General features: G+C 39.0%; 1 protein-coding gene across 19 annotated transcripts in view; it reads left to right on the top strand.

Moving 5' to 3' along the window:
* The window catches only part of BRIP1 (BRCA1 interacting protein C-terminal helicase 1), a 232,857-nt gene that overhangs the window by 3,078 nt on the left and 210,537 nt on the right, over nt 1-19,242 (top strand). For 17 of the 19 annotated variants that reach the window (XM_039507814.1, XM_039507813.1, XM_039507812.1 and 14 more), the window contains exons 3-6: nt 278-389; nt 2,544-2,738; nt 5,003-5,151; nt 6,788-6,913. In XM_039507814.1, the coding sequence (XP_039363748.1) occupies nt 278-389; nt 2,544-2,738; nt 5,003-5,151; nt 6,788-6,913 (582 nt within the window). The remainder of the gene's footprint in view (nt 1-277; nt 390-2,543; nt 2,739-5,002; nt 5,152-6,787; nt 6,914-19,242) is intronic. The other 2 variants (XM_039507818.1, XM_039507830.1) reach the window with 1 other exon arrangement.

Here is a 19,242-nt window from a genome sequence, read left to right as displayed (position 1 = left end):
TTTTTTTTTCAAAAGTATGAACTTCTGAGGACCTTGTCAAATTCCATTTAGGAAATTACTTTCAGCTTGCCTTTAAAAAAAAAAATCCCTGTAGTTTCAGCTGGAGATGTTCTTCACCTTCTTTCTTAGTTACTGTCTTGTTGCTGACAGAGAAGATTTACTGCACTTTGCTGATGGGAGTGTGATATGTATACACTGCTTCCCCTCCCAAAGAGACAACATGAAAATGTATTTGTTAATTCTTCTGAGCTGTTAACTTTTTATTTTTTCCTTACAGATTGTTAAGGGGTTAAATTCCAGGCAACATTGTTTGTTGGAGAGCCCCACAGGAAGCGGTAAAAGTTTGGCGTTACTTTGTTCTGTATTATCATGGCAGCAGTCTCTGCATGGTAAGTTATTTCAAAATGCCCATATGCCCAGTTTCAATTAGCAAGGATTGTCTGCACTGATAAATATATTAGGTCTGTGGACAACCTCAGAAATCTAGTTTTAGGAATGGACCCAAATCTTATGCCAGTGGTTGATGCCAGCTTTATGGAGAATCAAGATAGTAGACCTAATCAGCGTTATTTTCATATTAAAATGGATATGGCTTTGAGTGTTACATTAAGGTGGAAATATGAATACACCTCTACCCCGATATAACGTGACCTGATATAAGGCAGGTTCACATACAAGGCGGTAAAGCTCTGACATGCTGCTCTGAGCAGCGTGTTAAGGGTGCCGGGCCAGGCCAGGGCCGAGGGGTTGGATAAGGGGCAGAGGGTCTCAGGGGTGGTCAGGGGCTTCCCCTCCCAGGGTCTGGGGGGCAGGAGCTGTGGGAGGGCACTTTTGGGGGCCCCGCAGTCCCAGAGTGGCCCGGGGGATTAGCGGGGGCCAGGAGCAGCCCACTCTGCTTTTCCGGCTCCAGCCGTGTCACTCGGGGGAGTGATCCCCCCCGCACTCACCAGCAGCGGCGGAAGCAGAGCAGTTCGGCCCCAGCCATGACGCTCCACTTCCCGCCGCAGGGGAGTATGGGAAGTGTCCTTTCCCCAACCTCTCTGCACTCACCTGTGGCGGGAAGTGACGCGGCACCAGTCCACTCTGCTTTCCTTGCCCCGCCCCCCAGCTGTGTCGCTGGGGGGCGGCTGGGGAGAGGTCCTGCACACACCTGCCCGTCGGGAAGTGGAGCGCCACGGCTGGGAGCTGGCGGAGTGGAGCTGGCTGGGACTGGGCTGCTCCGCTTCCTGGTGCCGGTGAGGTTGGGGAAAGGACGCCCTCCGCACTCACCTGCCCGGCGGGAAGCAGAGCGCCACAGCTGGGAGGTGGCAGAGTGGTGTGGGCTGGGGCCACATCGCTCCGCTTCCCGCTGCCGGTGAGTGCGGAGGGGCATCCTTTCCCCAACCTCCCCGCACTCACCGGCAGCGGGAAGCGGAGCGCCATGGCTGGGAGTTTGCGGAGTGGAGCGGGCTGGGGCTGGGCTGCTCCGCTTGCTGCCACTGAGTGCCTGTCGGGGCGGGAGGTGGGGGTGGATTGGGGTTGGAGCAGTCAGGGGACAGGCGGGTTGGGTAGGGAGTGGGGTCCTGGGGATGATTAGGGACAGGGGTCTCTGGAGTGGGTGGTCCGGGAACAAGCAACAGGGGGGGCCAAAGCAAGTTTGATATAACGCGGTCTCACCTAAAATGCGGTGAGATTTTTGTCTCTTGAGGACCACGTTATATCGAGGTAGAGGTGTATCAGCATATTTAAAGAAAGTGTTATTGCTTATCTGAAATTATGACATTTGGAACTGGAAAATGTGTGTTTTCCAGCTCTGTAAATTATTGTAATTGTTTTTGACTATTATTCTTTATTGAGTTTTCATAGTATGCTTAGTCTGTACAATACCTAGAGGAAGACAGAGTCCCTAGCCAAAAGGCTTATAATATAAGTAAATTACACAATACAGACTGCACCCATAAATTACTAATGGACCAGATCAAAGTGCAACCCCAATTTAGTACATAGTAATATGTATAAGTCTTCCTCTGTTTACTTTTTGAAAGAGTTTGTGCTGCCTTCATTGGGGAAAACTGAGTTTACATGTGTTTTCTTTATGCAGTGGAGATAATCTCCTTATTTCTGGCTAAGATTCAAAACCTGCTAAATTAGGTATTTTTTCAGTTTTTCTGATACTAGCGTACAACCTTATATACTGTGGTTCAATATGGCTGGTGTATCCATTCAGAGGAACTGCGATGGATCTTAACTATATATGTGCATCTTTTTCCTTCCTGCATAATGCTTACGCTATTGATTAAGATTGTGGTTAGTATTAACTCAGAGGGCCTATTGTACTTTTTTTTGTAGCTGAATGGGTAGGGTTTCTGTAAATGACTTCCCTGTATCTGTTTTGTAAAGGTGTGCAACTCTTGCGGACCCAGTGACTACAAGCTATAGCTCCGACAAAATCTACTGTTACCTAATTATTCCTACAGTATGGAGAGAGCCTATTTCTGCAATATGGCTCTGTAGTTATGCTTTTATAACAGAAGATGAATGACCTTCTCCTGTCCTGTTTTTAGAGAAGTCACTGGATGAGTTCTCATGTGAAAAGGAATGCAAAAAACCAGAGACTTCATTGCCATGTCACTGTAGATGCCATTCCCAGGCTGTGACTAATGACACTACTGCAGATGTGAACCAAGGTGCTTCTTGTTCTTTCACTAATTGTAAAGCAGCAACTTCCATAAAAAGTGAAACACCATCAACAGACAAAGGTAACTTTCTATTTTTTGGGGGGTGGACATCTCGTATGGCTATTCAATTTGTGGGTTCTCATTTCTCCTATGATTGCCAATGCCACATGAGTCAACAACTTATCAAGAGTGCTACTTTCATCATGCTTTCACCCTCCACCTTTTTTCTCGGTCATTAATGGCTCCTGGCTTTAAAGTTCCCCCTTCCTTCCAAGTGTCCAAATCAAAAATATGTCATAGGATAGCCCTGCAGATGAGCGTGTTTATGGTCTCTTATGCTCAGTAGTGGTTGCAAGTGTTCTTCTGCATTGCTTCTTACTAGTTCGAAGTTCAGGAGCCTATAGTCAGCTCCCCATGAGGTCTCTAGCACTGCACTATAGTCCAGTCTACCAGAAGAAACCTTGACTCAGAAATAAGTACCTTACAGTTTTTACTAGCTGTTAAATATTAACTTCTGGAATTTGAAATGCTGGGGAAGTAGTTTGCGTACTGGGAACACCCTCATTTGAAGCCGCCTCTTCTTTTCCCTATGTGATTCACAGGGCAACTAGTTATGGAAATTTCAATGGAGGAGTACTATTGTGCTTTTGCAATGAAGTATTTTACCCATGGCTCTCGCTATTGAGTGTAATCCACTGTGTCCACGTGATCTTGCCAGTTTTTCTCAGCAGCAAGTACCAGGGTCATTGTATAAATAGATGCCACATTTTTTTCTTTTAGTCCTAGCCTTTGGTGTAAAGTCAGCTTTAAATTGCACTTCTCCCTGAAAGTGTTTTGCCCATTGTTGTGAAAGGATACACCTAAGATAGCTTTAACTGAAGGGGTGGGGGGCGGGAATTTCTTATTATTTTCTCATTTTGTTTCCTTTATGCATTTGACAGCACTCTTACGTGATCAGTTGACAGCGCTTTTCCTGTGGAGGCATTTTTCCTGTTATTACTGTGGAACTTTCACTTAGCAACAGGGAGTAGAAGAGCATTGAGAAAATATGAAGATGTGATTTGTAAAACCATGAAAAATTGGCAGGGGACTAGGATAGGTGTAGTACCTGAACATACTTTTTCTTTAAAACAAACAAATAAACAAAAAAATTGACTAGATTTCAAGTTGGCGGTATCCCTTTTAATACTAATAACAAACAAACCTGACTGACACAGATGAGAGATTTATTGGAATGAGGTTGCCATCCCTGGCTTCTCATATAATTTCTGTGCCAAGTGCAATATGGACTAACAAAATCTTAGATTAGATCTGAGTAAAAACTTCCGAATTGTAACAACAGTAGGACAATTGAACAGACTGCCTAAGCAGGTTGTGGAAGCTCCTTTGCTGGAGGTTTTCAAAAGGAGGCTGGATAGCCATCTGTCTTGGATGGTTTAGACACAACAAATCCTGCATCTTGGCAGAGGGTTAGACTAGATAACCCTTGTAGTCCCTTTTACTGCAGTTTAATCTTTCTTTATGCCTAATTCTACAATGAAGTCACATTTCTCTGTTACTGATGGCAATCTGTGGCCATTTCAGTGATTTTACTGTTGCAGTTCTGCATTATGATTTTAGTCATAGGTGCCGCTGGAGCACCCATGAAAAAAAAATAGTGGGTGCTCAGCACCCACCAGCCATCCGCTGATCAGCTGCTTGGTGGTAGGCAGGAGGCGCGGGGGAAGGGGGCAGAGTAGGGATGGAAAGGGGCAGGAAGAGGTGGCAAGAGGGTGGGGCCTTGGAAGAAGCGGCAGAGTGGGGGTGGAGCACCCATCTGGAAAGAAGAAAGTTGGTGCCTGTGATTTTTAGTGGAAGGATGTGAGCTATGAACAGGATATAATCATTGCTGTTTGAAAGTAAAATTCTCTTGCGTTTAGCCACAATAGCAGGGACAATGATGAAAGATCAGTGGAAAGCTAAGAGAGATGTTTACATATAAGAAACTTTAAAGCTTTATCCACTGTGACAGACCCTCTAAAAATATTGTAAGGATTAAATAGCTGTTTTTTCCTTGCCAATATAGCCAAAATCAATTTTAGAAGTGAAACTAATAGCTAGTGCAATGCTTGTTATGTTTCTTCTGTTAGGAGGCCTCCCTTAGACCAATCATTTTTTCCATGTCGCATAGTAGTAAAATCCTAAAGTAATGGTTCTTCCTATATAAATTTGCCTGCATTGTAATGAGGGAAGTTGGGGTCCAGAAATGTTTACCCATATTATAGTCCACCTTGAGTCTAAACTATTTTTTCTGAATAAGTTTCATGACTGGAAATATTATTTACATTTATTTAATACACTTTTAGTAATGAATACTCCTGTTACAGTACATAATGCAAAAGTCACACTGTCTTCAAAATTATCTGCAAAGAAATGGGCATCTTTACACGGAGATGAAAATGACGACTTTCAAGTGGACAGGAAAAGGATACGTTTATTAGAAACTGAGCAGCAGGTGAGCAAAGTTTATTGGCAGTAAAATAATCCAGGCATAGCCGAACAAGGTTGTCAAATATCAATCAACATTTCAGTGCTAGAAGTAGAGATTAGTTGGTCATGTCACAGCCATAAATTAGATTATTACTTTTTTTCTTCATTTTTACTATTACTTGTTACAAAGGAATCCATTGTTGTATTTGATTTTTCACAATAACTTGTCATGCAGATAAATTACTTGGTGTATGCTAGTAAATGGAGAATTTAAACACTCTGTCTCTGTGAAGCCTACTCACCAACAGTTGCTTTTAAACGTTAAGTCAAAGAAAAGAATTCTTAGGCATGAAAATGCCCTTCCACATATCTGCTAAAAATCTAATGTACATTATAATGCCTCTTGATATCCTTCCAAATTCTTATCACTAGCTTTGTACATGGGATGAAATTTCTCTTAAGTTTTTGTTACATTGTCAATATTGGTATTACAAGTTCCTTAATTTTTTTTTTAATTTTTTTTTTCTATTACTGAGGTGCACTCTAGTCGTCATTGTAGTCTGTTTTAATATTGTGTCAGAGAACTACTTTTAACTTTTTTGAAGAATAATTACCATGGGTTGGATTTTTTTCTTGCCATTCATATAATGGATGTTTTTATTGTATGTCTGTACAATAATTATACTAGTTTTATCAAAACATATAACAATGGGAAATAATCACTGATATCTATGTCATTAATTACGAAAGGAAAACTAAGTGTAGCTGTGGAATATTCTGTTTATTTCATATATTATTCATTTTTCTGCTGGAAATTTCAGCAATGGAACCAGCTGCTGCATTTGCATATTGGTTTCAATTTTTTTTGGCAATTTAGGATATTTGAAGCTCACTTCATACCCCACCATTCTCTTCTGCAATCATTTCTTCCTTTGCCATGCATATCCTTTAGTCTGGTGTATGTATCATAGAAACTTGTAATAATTTATGTAATAATTTTCAGTAACTTTCATTTGTAACACCACCGGCTCTTCTTGGCCCCCATCCTGCAGTGGAATCCGCTAGTACAGGTACCTATGCCCAGATACCTGTTTAAATCAGTAGGATTTAGGATTTATATCTCTTTGTAAGATTGTGGCCTAATTCTGCAAGAAATGTGTCCAGCTTCTATGATTAACAAGTACATCAACATAAACATCCATTTTCATCTTTGAAACTAAACGTACATTTTGCTTACTAAACTCCTTGTGTGACTGAGGAGCCTGTAGCGGGGGTGGTGGTGGTATAGTGTTGTTTCATTAACTGTTTTGTCCAAGGAAGGCTCAATAAAATATCACTCCCAAATGATAGAAATTGTTCATATTCATTTATTGCTTTTATTTAGCAAAACAAAAAGATTTATTAAGCTGTATATTTGTCTTGATAAACCAAGACGTACAAATGTTCTAGTAACTTTTCTTAAATTATTAATTTTTGGTTAGCTTACATTAGATGTGGTTATACTGATGGGTATTAACAGTGTACTGAGTTTCTGAAACAGGCACAGAATGAAGAAAAAATTAAAATGATAACTGTAACGTTTGACCACTAGTTTAGCTCTGATTTAATGCCACACCTTTGTCTGTTGTTGTACATTTGAGTGTTGCATGTTTTCCTAACAGATAAGAAAACGTCATTGTTTTGCAAAGGGAGTGCAGTTTGTTGATGCTTTGGAAGTTTATCAACAGCGAAGAAATGGGGAACTGATTGTTCACTCAGAAAAAATTGCTGCTTTCTCTCCAAAAACAGTAAGTAGCATGGGTCTGGTAGGCCATTTATTAGTTCAAGAAACAAGGACAAATTTTGTTGCTATAAAGAAATTGTGCCTGAAAGGCCAATTTACAAGATGATTTTCAGAAAGCATCCTGCTGCATCAGGATCTAGTATCTTGAAGTTATTTTTCTGACTCATCCCATGATACAGTCTAGAAAGGACTGGAGAGAAAGTCTTCTGGTAAACGCCTGGATCTCTGGAATGGCCTTTCCTCTCACTGTTAGTCTGAGTACTTCTGTGGAATCCTTTTGGGCAAGGTTGAAGGCTTTTTTGTCTCCCTTTTTGTTTGTGTGCTGGAGGTAGGATGTTGCTGTCTTGTCTTGTCTTTATCTGAAAAAATAGCCCACTTAAAAATGTAAGAAATTGCCATATTGCCTCAGACTAATGGTCCATCTTGCCCAGTATCCTGTCTTCCAATGGTGGCTGGTGCCAGATGCTTCAGAGGGAATGAACAGAACAGTGTAATTTATTGAGCGATCCATCCCCTGTTGTCCAGTCCCAGCTTCTAGCAATCAAAGCTTTAGGGACATCCAGAGAATGGTGTTGTGCCCCTGACCACCTTTGCTAATAGCCATTGATGGATCTATGTTCCATTAACATATCTAATTATTTTTTGAACCCTGTTATACTTTTGGCCTTAACAATATCCCCTGACAACGAGTTCCATAGGTTGACTGTGCATTGTGTGAAGAAGTACTTCCTTGTGTTTGTTTTAAACCTGCAGCTTATTAATTTCATTGGATGGCCCCTGATTCATGTGTTGAGTTAAGGTGTAAATAATGCTTCCTTGTTCACTTTCTCCACACCATTCATGACTTTATAGACCTCTATCATATACCCCCTCAGTTGTCTCTTTTCCAAGAAGGACAATCCCAGTCTCTCTTTAATCTCTCCTCATATGGAAGTTGTTCCATACCCCTAACAATTTTTGTTGTTCTTTTCTGTACCTTTTCCAATTCTCTCTCTTATGACATTATGAAATTTTCTGTCCTATTATCTATCCCTTTCCTAATGGTTCCTAACATTCAGTTAGCTTTTTTGATTGATTGCACATTGAACAGATGTTTTCAAAGAAATATCAATGATGTCTCCGAAATCTCTTTTTTTGGGTGGTAAAATTAAATTTACACCACATCATTTTGTTTGTAGAGTTAAGATTGTTTTCCACAGTCCATTGCTTTGCGTTTGTCAACACTGAATTTAGTTTCCCATTTTGTTGCCCTGTCACCCAGTTTTGAGACATCCCTTTGTAACTCTTCACAGTCTGCTTTGGACTTAACTAGCTTGAGTAATTTTGTATCATCTGCAAACTTTGCCAACACGCTGGTTACCCCTTTTTACAGATCATTTATGAATATGTTGAACAGCACTGTCCCAGCACAGATCCTTGGGGAACTTTGAAAACTGGCTGTTTATTCCTACCCTTTGTTTCCAATCTCTTAACCAATTACTGATCCATGAGAGAACCTTCACTCTTATTCACTCCTTGCTTTGCTTAAGAGCCTTTGGTGAGGGACCTTGTCAAAAGCTTTCTGAAAGTTCAGTTACACTGTATCACCCTTGTCCGTGTTTGTTGACAACCTGAAAGAATTCTGATGGATTGGTGTGGCATGATTTCCCTTTACAAAGCTGTGTGGACTCTTCCCCCAACAAATCATGTTCATCTGTTTGTCTGATAATTGTTCTGTGTCTGATAAAACTTGTTTTGTAAAGGGGCACAGGGCCTAAAAGGTTAAAAGCGATTACTGTTTTCTAACATTGCTACAAATTGTCACTTTTCCTAGCAGGACTTCCAAGAAAATGCAAAAAGCAGCAAGGAGCCCTGTGGCACCTTATAGACTAACAGATGTATTGGAGCATGAGCTTTTGTGGGTGAACACCCACTTTGTCAAGCGTGCGAGTTTATGCTCCAATACGTCTGTTAGTCTATAAGGTACCACAGGACTCTCTGTCACTTTTTAGAGATCCAGACTAACACGGCTACCCATCTGATACAAGAAAATGCAAGTTTCTTAAAGGAAGCAGACTCAGAAATATGCAGTGGTATTTGCAGAGTTCCCCACTGGAAATTTGTTGCAATTTTTGGTGTTTGAGTTTTCTTCACTTTATTAGGAGGGAGGTGGTAGAGGGTGGGGAAATAATAACATAATTGTTCAAGCTAAACCAAAATAAAAAGAATATGAGACATTCCTAAAGTCAGTCCTACAGGGCTGATGCAGGAAAGTTGGATCACCTCAATGTTATGTGAGGCTACTTAATGGCATTCACATGAATTCTTACTGAAGGGCTATGCCAGAGTGGTTGCTACCAGTGCTAAAAGGTAGGATGAGAGTGAAGAGCTGCATGGGTTTGGCAGACAAACACGAGAGGAGAGGAGAATCTTTCCCTTTTTCAAAACTGCCAAGGATACTCTCTCCTTCCCATTTGGTTTTTGGACTTTTAAGTAATTCCCAGGTAATATGCATCTCTAGGTAATCCAGCACTAGAATAAAATATAGTCATTTGCATTGCATAGTGTATTAAAATCTGAGATGAATCAGTCAGTCTTTGGGAACACCCCTGAGATGACGAACTGGAGCCTCTTTTCCCTGTTTGATACACTCTCTGACCCTTTGTGTACATCTTTATGAACAATGACTTAAAAATTATTTTTTATTTTAATTGTACATTTCTGGGTCCAATTTGCACCTGCCTTTTTGAACTACAAAACAAGCCAAAAGTTGTAATCCTAATTTAAAATACTGGTAGTAATTTATTTTCTTTCTTTTTACAAAAGAGAACCAGTACTCTTGTTCATTTTAATGGGCAGTACATTTTATTATTGTTTTGGAAAGCTTCAGAGGTTTTCAAGTGGCATTTTTAAATGCCTCATGCTACTGAAATCAGTTGGCATTGTGAAATCTGAAGGCCAGCAGAGTGTGCTGTTGGTTTTCAAATCAAAATCTTTTCTTGCTTTATTGACCTTCATATTTGAAGGTGACAGTGTTGTGGATTGCTTAAAAAATTAAAAGATGGTTTAGAGGTTCTAGAATTTTTTGTAAGTAGTGACAGTAACTAAGAATTTGTAGTGTTCAAGGAGCATTTTGCAACTCATTTTTAAGATAATTTACTACTTACTTTAAAATAATTTAAAAAAACCCAACACTGAATAAGAGAATTATCTATTATCTTCCTTCACATCAGAAGGAAATCTATATTACTTTTAGGTTAACATTTGAGCAGTGCATTATAATATGCCATCTATAGGCCTCATCTTGCAAATACTTACAGAAATAATGCTTACTACCTGAATAATCTTGTTGATGTCCGGAAGGCTACTCAAGCAATAATAATGAAGCCCAGAAACTTTGGGCTCATGTTTGTGGCTATGCTTTCCAGATTTGGTAACAATTTCCGTAGTCTCACTCTTGTATGTTGATGAGGGCTGATACATTATGCCTCTAGTCTTTTGTGGTGGTGCAAAAGCTAGTATTGGATACAAATTTGGCACCTCCTAAAGTCAGGAAAAGTAAGATCATCTAAAACAAGACAGAGGATGTGTTTGGGATTAACAGTGAAGGGAGGACATTCATGGGTGCAAAGCTTGAAGACCTATTTGGACACATCGTACGTAATATAAAAAAGAAACCATAAAGACTTCATTAAATGTATTTTGGCATGGTAAATATGAAAAACTTTCTCTCAGTGTACTTTTCTGGGAATGTCATTGGCACTGGGAGCAAATACTGCAATTTTTGTGTTCTATTCCTGAAAGAAAAAAGATGCACCTTATGAAGTTGGTCTTATTAAGTCTTTTGAAATTCTTAAGTTTGCAAGACACAGGGGTCTCAGATTTTAAAGTCTCTGTTTAACTTCCTCCTAAATAATTTTTGCTTTTAAAATAATTTATAAACCAATTCACAATTGCCACTTTTTGGAGTTTGATTATTTTAGTTCAGGATTCTGGAAGGTGTGAAAAAATGATGAACTAAGTTAGGTAATGAATGGGTGCACAATAGCAGCATTATTAACTAATTAATTATTAAAATGTCAAGCTTTAAAAAGTAAAATTAATATGGAAAATGAGACATCCATATCAGGTGATGCGGTTTTTGGAGGACACAAAAGGGTGAAATGCTGTATAGTGGAAGGATTCAAAAAATTTGAGAATTATGTAATTGTTGTAACACATCATATTCCTGGATAAATGTATCAACTTTTCCTCCACATTTCTTATGGTTGTTCTAGAAATCAAAAGCAAAAAAAACCAAATTCTGAAGCTGCTTAGAAGTCTGTATTTGGGCTCAAAGTTTGAGGCTATATATATATTTTGAAATCTAAGGTGCAGCTCTGTACTACTTCAGAAATCAAGTCCTTTATGGTTGTTTAAAACAGATAAGGTTTGAGTTTGCCACTATATCTGACTAGTATCAGAGGGGTAGCTGTGTTAGTCTGGATCTGTAAAAAGCGACAGAGTCCTATGGCACCTTATAGACTTGTAGATGGCGACATCATCATCATCTGGACCCATGGGAAGGAGATTCTGGAAGAATTCCACCATGATTTCAACAGCTTCCACTCCACCATCAACCTCAGCCTGGACCAATCTACATGGGAGGTCCACTTCCTAGACACCATGGTACAAATAAGTGACGGTCACATTAATACCACCCTATACCGAAAACCCACCGACTGCTATGCCTACCTTCATGCCTCCAGCTTCCATCCCGGACACACCACACAATCCATCATCTACAGCCAGGCGCTGAGGTACAACTGCATTTGCTTCAACCCCTCAGAGAGAGACCAGCACCTACAAGATCTTCACCAAGTATTCTCAAAACTACGATACCCTCACGAGGAAATAAGGAAACAAATCAACAGAGCCAGATGTGTACCCAGAAGCCTCCTGCAGCAAGACAAACCCCAGAACTCCACTGGCCATCACCTACAGTCCTCAGCTAAAACCTCTCCAACGCATCATCAGTGATCTACAACCCATCCTGGACAATGATCCCTCGCTTTCACAGGCCTTGGGAGGCAGGCCAGTCCTCGCCCACAGACAACCCGCCAACCTTAAGCATATTCTCACCAGCAACCACACACCGCACCATAGTAACTCTAACTCAGGAACCAATCCATGCAACAAACCTCGATGCCAATTCTGCCCACATATTTACACCAGTGACACCATCACAGGACCTAACCAGATCAGCCACGACATCACCAGTTCATTCACTTGCACATCCACCAATGTAATATATGCTGTCATGTGCCAGCAATGCCCCACTGCTATGTACATTGGCCAAACTGGACAATCCCTACATAAAAGGATAAATGGACACAAGTCAGATATTAGGAATGGCAATATACAAAAACCTGTAGGAGAACACTTCAACCTCACTGGACACACAATAGCAGATTGAAAGATAGCCATCCTGCAGCAAAAAAGACTTCAGGACCAGACTTCAAAGAGAAACTGCTGAACTTCAGTTCATTTGCAGATTTGACACCATCAGCTCAGGATTAAACAAAGACTGTGAATGCCTAGCCAACTACAAAAGCAGTTTCTCCTCCCTTGGTGTTCACACCTCAACTGCTAGAAGAGGGCCTCATCCTCCCTGATTGAACTGACCTTGTTATCTCTAGACTGATTCTTGCCTGCATATTTATACCTGCCTCTGGAAATTTCCACTACATGCGTCTGACGAAGTGGGTATTCACCCACGAAAGCTTATGCTCCAATACGTCTATATCTGATTAGACTTCCAATATATTTTTATCTTTCAGTTTAACAGATATCTAATTTCCTTGTTGCTTTTGTGGGAAGGGCTGTAGTTGGGGATATTTGCAGGATCGAGGCTATGTGGAACAATTTCTCTTCCTCATTTATATGATTGTGCTAAAAGTAATGGTATAAGTAGTAATCAGCTGTGAATGAGAAGTTGCAATCTATTTTTAGAGAGATTTGCGTTAATGGATAGTAGTAGTGATAGATACTATAATGAATAGGAAGAGGGTGGTCTCTTCAAAAATATTGACATAAAAACAATAGAATGTTTGATGGCAAGAAAAGGAAGTGTAAACTATTCCTTGATAAACATTATTTATTTATTTAGAGAATAAATAATATTACACAATGCCTTACAATAGGTAGAATGTACCACAGAAATGATGATACCTCTGCTCCAAGAGCTAAAAATATCAAGGCATATGCAAGTAAAGTACATAGCAAACAAATTGACAAATGGTCATTATAGCATCATCTGAAATGGCTACAGATGTTGGTAAAGAATTATCTGCATCAAATATTATAATAAAAGCACATGGAAACTGAGAACATTTCTTCCATATCTGTCAGTGTATACAGATCAACATTGCTTGGGAAGATGCTGATGATTGTTCCACCAAGTAGCAACCCACATATATTTTATTTCCTTACATGCCGTCAATGAGGCATCCCATTCAAATCCCCAGGCCACCGTAAGGCAAAAAACACAGTTGAGAGCCTCTAATCATATATGAGTGATATTATCAAGCAATAAACCCCTTTTGCCATTAGGCTCTTTCAAGTTGTACATGTGTATACATTAATGTGAAGTCTGCAGAAATTTAATTAACTCCTTTTTTGAACAGCCAGTTAAGATGCTCCTTGAATCACAGATGTTTTGCAGTACAGAATTCTGTGAAAACTGCTTAGTGTAATTGATTTGGGTGGTTAATGAAATGGTGAAAATGTTTCAGAACAGGCTAGGAAAGGTGCGTGTGTGTTGTTTTTTAATTGAAAGATGACTTGCCTAATGAGAATCTGAATCTCAAATCTGGTTGGCGAACAAGACCATGTGGCTTATTTTCACAACATAAAATATATTTTTAATTAACCTGTATTTGGCAGGTGGTAATTATGTGCGAATCACACATAATTCAGAATCCTGGATATTTTAGTAGACTAGAATATCTGACCTGTGGCTTAAAAATGGTTATCTATGTGTATTCTTGTTACAGTACAGTCCTCCAGGTAACTAACTGAGCAGAACCAGAAGAATTTAGAAATGTAGTAGAGTAAACAGACAGAATAGTGAGATCACCCTCTCTCCCCCTGCCACTTGGCATTTACAAGGAAATTAAGGTGGGAGGCCAGATTTCCTTTCAGCCTCAGCTCAGGCATATCTAGGATTTTTAAGTACAGGTAACCAATATGTTTGATGGACAGTAAGTAAGGGTATGTCTACACTGCAGTTAAACACCCATGGCTGGTCCGGATCAGCTAACTCAGGCTTGCTGAACTAAGGGACTGTTTAATTGCGGTGTAGAGGTTCAGGTCCGGGCCTGCAGCTTGAGCCCAAATGTCTAAACTGCAGTTAAACAGTCCTTTAGCCCGAGCCTCATGAACCTGAGTTAGCAGACACAGGCCAGCTGTGGGGTTTTATTTGCAGTGTAAACATACCCTAAATGTCACTTGGCTGTATCAGGCTTTTCATTATATTAGGCTATACTAGACATTATTTTCCTGGCATTGTTTCATAAACGAAAAATACCATGGTAACTTCTAAAGCTCTTGAGTCTAATATTTTTCCTTTCTTTTCTCATTCTGAGAATAGCGGGGTGGGGAGATGAGGCAGTCTTCTTTCTGAGCATTGAGGATCCCTATTTATTTCCCCTCTGTTTTATACTCATTGACTGCAGGGCTGGCCTTAAGCACAAACAACTGTTGTTGGGGTTCCATGCAAAATCTCAGGGATGTGCAGCCCAATTTCCTCCACCTCTTATGCTTTCTGGTAACAAGGCCAGATGGGAAATCAACTCACTGCCCAGTGCCTTCTTCCATCAGAGAAACTAGAGGGGAAATTCAGTCCGATGTTTCTCTGTCTTTACCCCCTTGGGAGTTTGGGGGCTTACTCTTGCTGCAAATTTTTAGGCCAGCTCTACTTGACCATTAATAATGATACATATTAGTGTTTTTCTGTAGCTCTGGGATAGGAAGACACTTCTTATGATGGTGGGTGAATGTTATTCCCGTTTTCAGATGAATAAACTGAGGTAAAGGGGAGAGTACACGATTTATCAAAGACTACAAGGACGCATGTGGAAATCAGCGATAGAACTCAGTCTTCCTTATTCCTAGTCCCCTGCTTTAATAAATAGCTGTGCAGTCTCCCAAAGGCCCTACATCAAGTCACTATTATTCTAGCTATGGCTGACACTTAGAAGCCTCTCAATATCACAGTCCAACAAAGTGACTGTTGAGCAATGCAAGATACTCACCGTTCTTAGGAACTGAATGCATAGTTACAGAAAGACTTTTAGCATCTGCTAGCACAAGAATCTATCCTGCAGAAATTGGAATTGGTCTTGATTCTCCTGAAGGGGAATGCAGAGCACTATAAACTGGCCAGTTTACCTAAATAAATAATTTCCCTTCTTAATATGGGATTTTTTTCAATGTTAAAATGGTAAGAGATTCCCAGAAGTTCAATAACATGGCTTTGATCACAGTCTTTGAAAAAAACCAAACATTTTGGCTTTTGGAGGATGTAGTTACTCGAAAGAGTTTCCATTTGCATAGCTCTGAATGGTGGGGGTGGGGGGAACCAATCTAGCAGAGGAGTTGTAAAATATACACTTTCTCTATTATTAAAGGGAAAATTAAGGTAATTTCCTAAATATAATAGTTTCCCTTGATCCCACTGAAAAGGTCTTGAGAAAAATCACTAGAGTATCCTCTAGTTACATTCCTATTTTTGTTGAAGTACACTTCAGTCGGCAATGAATCTAAAATATGCCTTGCTGCCCAGAAATAGAGACAAAAGTGAGAGGTGCTATAATGGTCTAGATCAGGGGTCGGCAACCTTTCAGAAGTGGTGTGCTGAGTCTTCATTTATTCACTCTAATATAAGGTTTCGTGTGCCAGTAATACATGTTAACGTTTTAGAAGGTCTCTTTCTCTAAGTCTATAATATATAACTAAACTATTGCTGTATGTAAAGTAAATAAGGTTTTTAAAGTGTTTAAGAAGCTTCATTTAAAATTAAATTAAAATGCAGAGCCCCCCCCGGACCGGTGGCCGGGACCTGGGCAGTGTGAGTGCCACTGAAAATCAGTTCGTGTGCCGCAGGTTGCCTGCCCCTGGTCTAGATAGATTCTTCATTCTTATTGGCTTTCAACTATGTCTTGAAACTCCTCTGTAGAGCAAACATTTCAGTGTACTTGCTGTTTTTTGTCTACATTATGGGTTTTATTGTAATCTCATCAGTAATCCTGATACATTATGTGCTTTACTTTGTATTCTGATGAGAACATGTCCTAGAAATTAGAACCATGCCATGTAGCACTTTATAATATTTTTGCATATTTGTGGAATTGTGTGATCTCTCAAAGCAACATTAGAACAGTTTTTGAGCTACAGCTGAAGAGGGAGCAGAATGATTTTTTTTAAAGGACATTGGTTTATTTTTAAAAGTGGAAGGGCATGAAGTTATTTACCAACTATGACCTTTTTTTTTTTGTTTGTTTTTTAAAGTGGGGGGGGATATTTTAAGGGGGAATTTGTTTGACAGCAATAGGCAGCTCTGGAATAGTAAGGCCTCATCTACATTTAAATTTTTTTCTGCTTTAACTTTGCCAGCATAGTTAAATAGACAAAATCCCCCCGGTGTGCACACAGATCAGTATAAGTGCTTATGTGGGTATAGCTTATTTCATTTTACCAAAGTGGAATAAGCTATACCAGCACAGAGCTTCTTATACTAGTAGCGTCGGCATTAGGGCTTTTACTTGGATAACTGTTGGTTTAAAAAAAACAAAAACAAAGCAACACCAAAACTATTAATGTAGTCATGCCTATAAAACTTGTTAAATGTAGACAAGGCTTAAGATTTTAATTTCACTTCTGGGTGAATCTAGTACAGTTTTAGACCCTGATCCTGTAACTGTCACTGCATAGGTGCATGGGTCTCCCAGGATGAAGCTAGTTGCAGGAGAAAGACTTAAGTTTAACATAAGAATCTCAGTCATATTTAAATTTTTGGTGATGGGGGAGTTTTCTCTTCATTAATAAAGAAATTTAATACAACTCTAAAACATTTGTAAACTTAAGCATCTGTGCCATTAATTTAGAATCTTAAAATATGCCATGTATTACATGAAGAAATGTAATGTAATGTAGATGAAAAGAACTGATATTTATTATTTATTTTTGTTGTTACACTTAAAGATCCCAACCAGGATTGAGGCTCTATTGCAATAGGAACTGTACAAACACATAGTAAGAGAAGTCGTACAATCTAAATATTCAAGCCAGTGAAGGCCTTAAAAACTAAATATACAAGAAAAAGGTGTAGGATTCAACAGACAAGCAGAGTAAAGAGGATGATGGTTGGCAAACATCCTGTTAGTTCAATGATTTATTTGAAATATCCTCTTTCTCCTCTCTCACTCCACTTACGGAACTCTTGTTGCAGCTGTGTAGGGGTGCCTCTCATCAACTAGCCATAAAGATTTTTATTTGTGTCAAAACCTAAGGTTATTTTTAGCATTGGGTAAGTGCTAATTCTGGACTGAAAATTAATTTATATATTTGTGATGGTGTTGATGCAAGAATACATACCATATACTTATTCACCACTCACTTTCTTAAACAAATTTTCAATTGTCATTTTTGGTGGGACATCCACAAAACAAGATATGTATGTGCTGCCTTTGATAGGTATGGAGGAGGAGTTAACTAATAAACACTCTTCCCTAAGCATTGCTGATGTGGATTATATTAGTGCAAAATAAAGTTAATATAAAGAGCTATATTAATTTCAACACCTTTTTGTCTGTGCTCAAAAATAAGGGGTTTATTCATGCAAGTAGTTCTCCTTAATGTTGACTACGTGTGTGCCTTGATTGGAGGCTAAACACCAAATGTTTCCAAATGGCAAAGAAGTTTTCTTACGTTTTTTAATAGCTTAGTAAAAACAATGGAAAGTTTTAAAAATTATTTAATTTTATATATGTTTTAAAATTTGGATAGTATCTTTTTAGAATAAGTGTTTCTCACAGAGTTATTTTTCTTAACCAGTGGGATAATGAAACTTTTTAGGTTTAATCTCAGTGTTTTATCCTACATGATCATTCCTGCATGAAAGGAAATTTTTGAAGTTAATGAGCTGTAATTTTCTTGCCAAATAATCCCTTTTTGTGACCTAACAGAGAAGGAATAGATTGTCTGTTGCTTAGAATTTTTTAAGTAGGTACTTGTATTTCCATTCCAAGAGTTGTTTGAAAGCAAGATATGCTTTTTTCTGGTCTTGTTTGTTGATGCAGTGTATTGTTAAGACAGGAGAATGTTACAAGTCTGACAAGGCTTAACTGCTGTTATAATAGTTTCATTTTATAGCTGATACTTGTGGTATAAGTCCAAAATTTTCAAATTTAGATGTCTAATTCTAAGCACCTAATTAAAAGTAGCTTTTCGGAGGTGCTGAACACAAGAGCTCTAACTCACGCCTACTGGAGCTGTGGGAGCTCTGAGAAATCTTTTTTTAAAAAAAGAGCCTGAAAATAGATTTTTAGTGCCTGTAAGGTAGTCTAAAAATGTTGGATTTAGTGTACATCTCAGAGTAATTTTTGTTATATTATCTCAGTTGTTACATTCATTTTAAGACTTGATCCAGTTTGTAAATTAGTCCTGCTCCTGCAAACCTTACTCGTGCTTAATTTTACTCTCATGAGCAGTCCCAGTGTGGCTATTGAGGCCACTTGCATGTGTGTTTGCAGGGGCTTTATAATGTACAGTATAGTATGGTTATAGGTAGAATCAATATAATCTACACATTTTACTGAGAACTCTCTTCCTTTAAAAATTGCCCTCAGTTGTTTTGGTATTGTACAAACAAAACTCGATGTAATAACAGCAGATGTCCTAAATTCAACTCCTTTCTTTTTTCCTTTTAATAATTACCATAATATTGCAACATCATTACTCCCATCTCTAAAAAGCGCCCCCCAACATGGTACTGAAAACTCTGGCCCACTGATTTACTTGCCTCCAGCATTTATAATGGTGTTAAATATATAAACAAGTGTTTTTAATTTATAAGGGGGGCTCACACTGAGAAGCTTGCTATGTGAAAGGGGTCACCAGTAAAAAAAGTTTGATTAAATTGTGTGGTGGTCAGAGGTGCCCTCCTGATTACAGGACTAGCCAAAACCCCAGTTATATAGAGGAGTCAGTGGGGGTGTATATATGTGACCCAGAAATATGGAGTACCATCTTTTTTAATTTAACTGTAATCAAAACACAGACAATATTTCCTCATAAAAAAATCCTTTTAAATTT

This window comes from Mauremys reevesii, linkage group 20 (genome assembly GCF_016161935.1).
Source record: "Mauremys reevesii isolate NIE-2019 linkage group 20, ASM1616193v1, whole genome shotgun sequence".
Lineage (NCBI taxonomy): Eukaryota > Metazoa > Chordata > Testudines > Geoemydidae > Mauremys > Mauremys reevesii.
This window is presented reverse-complemented; position numbering and strand designations above follow the sequence as displayed.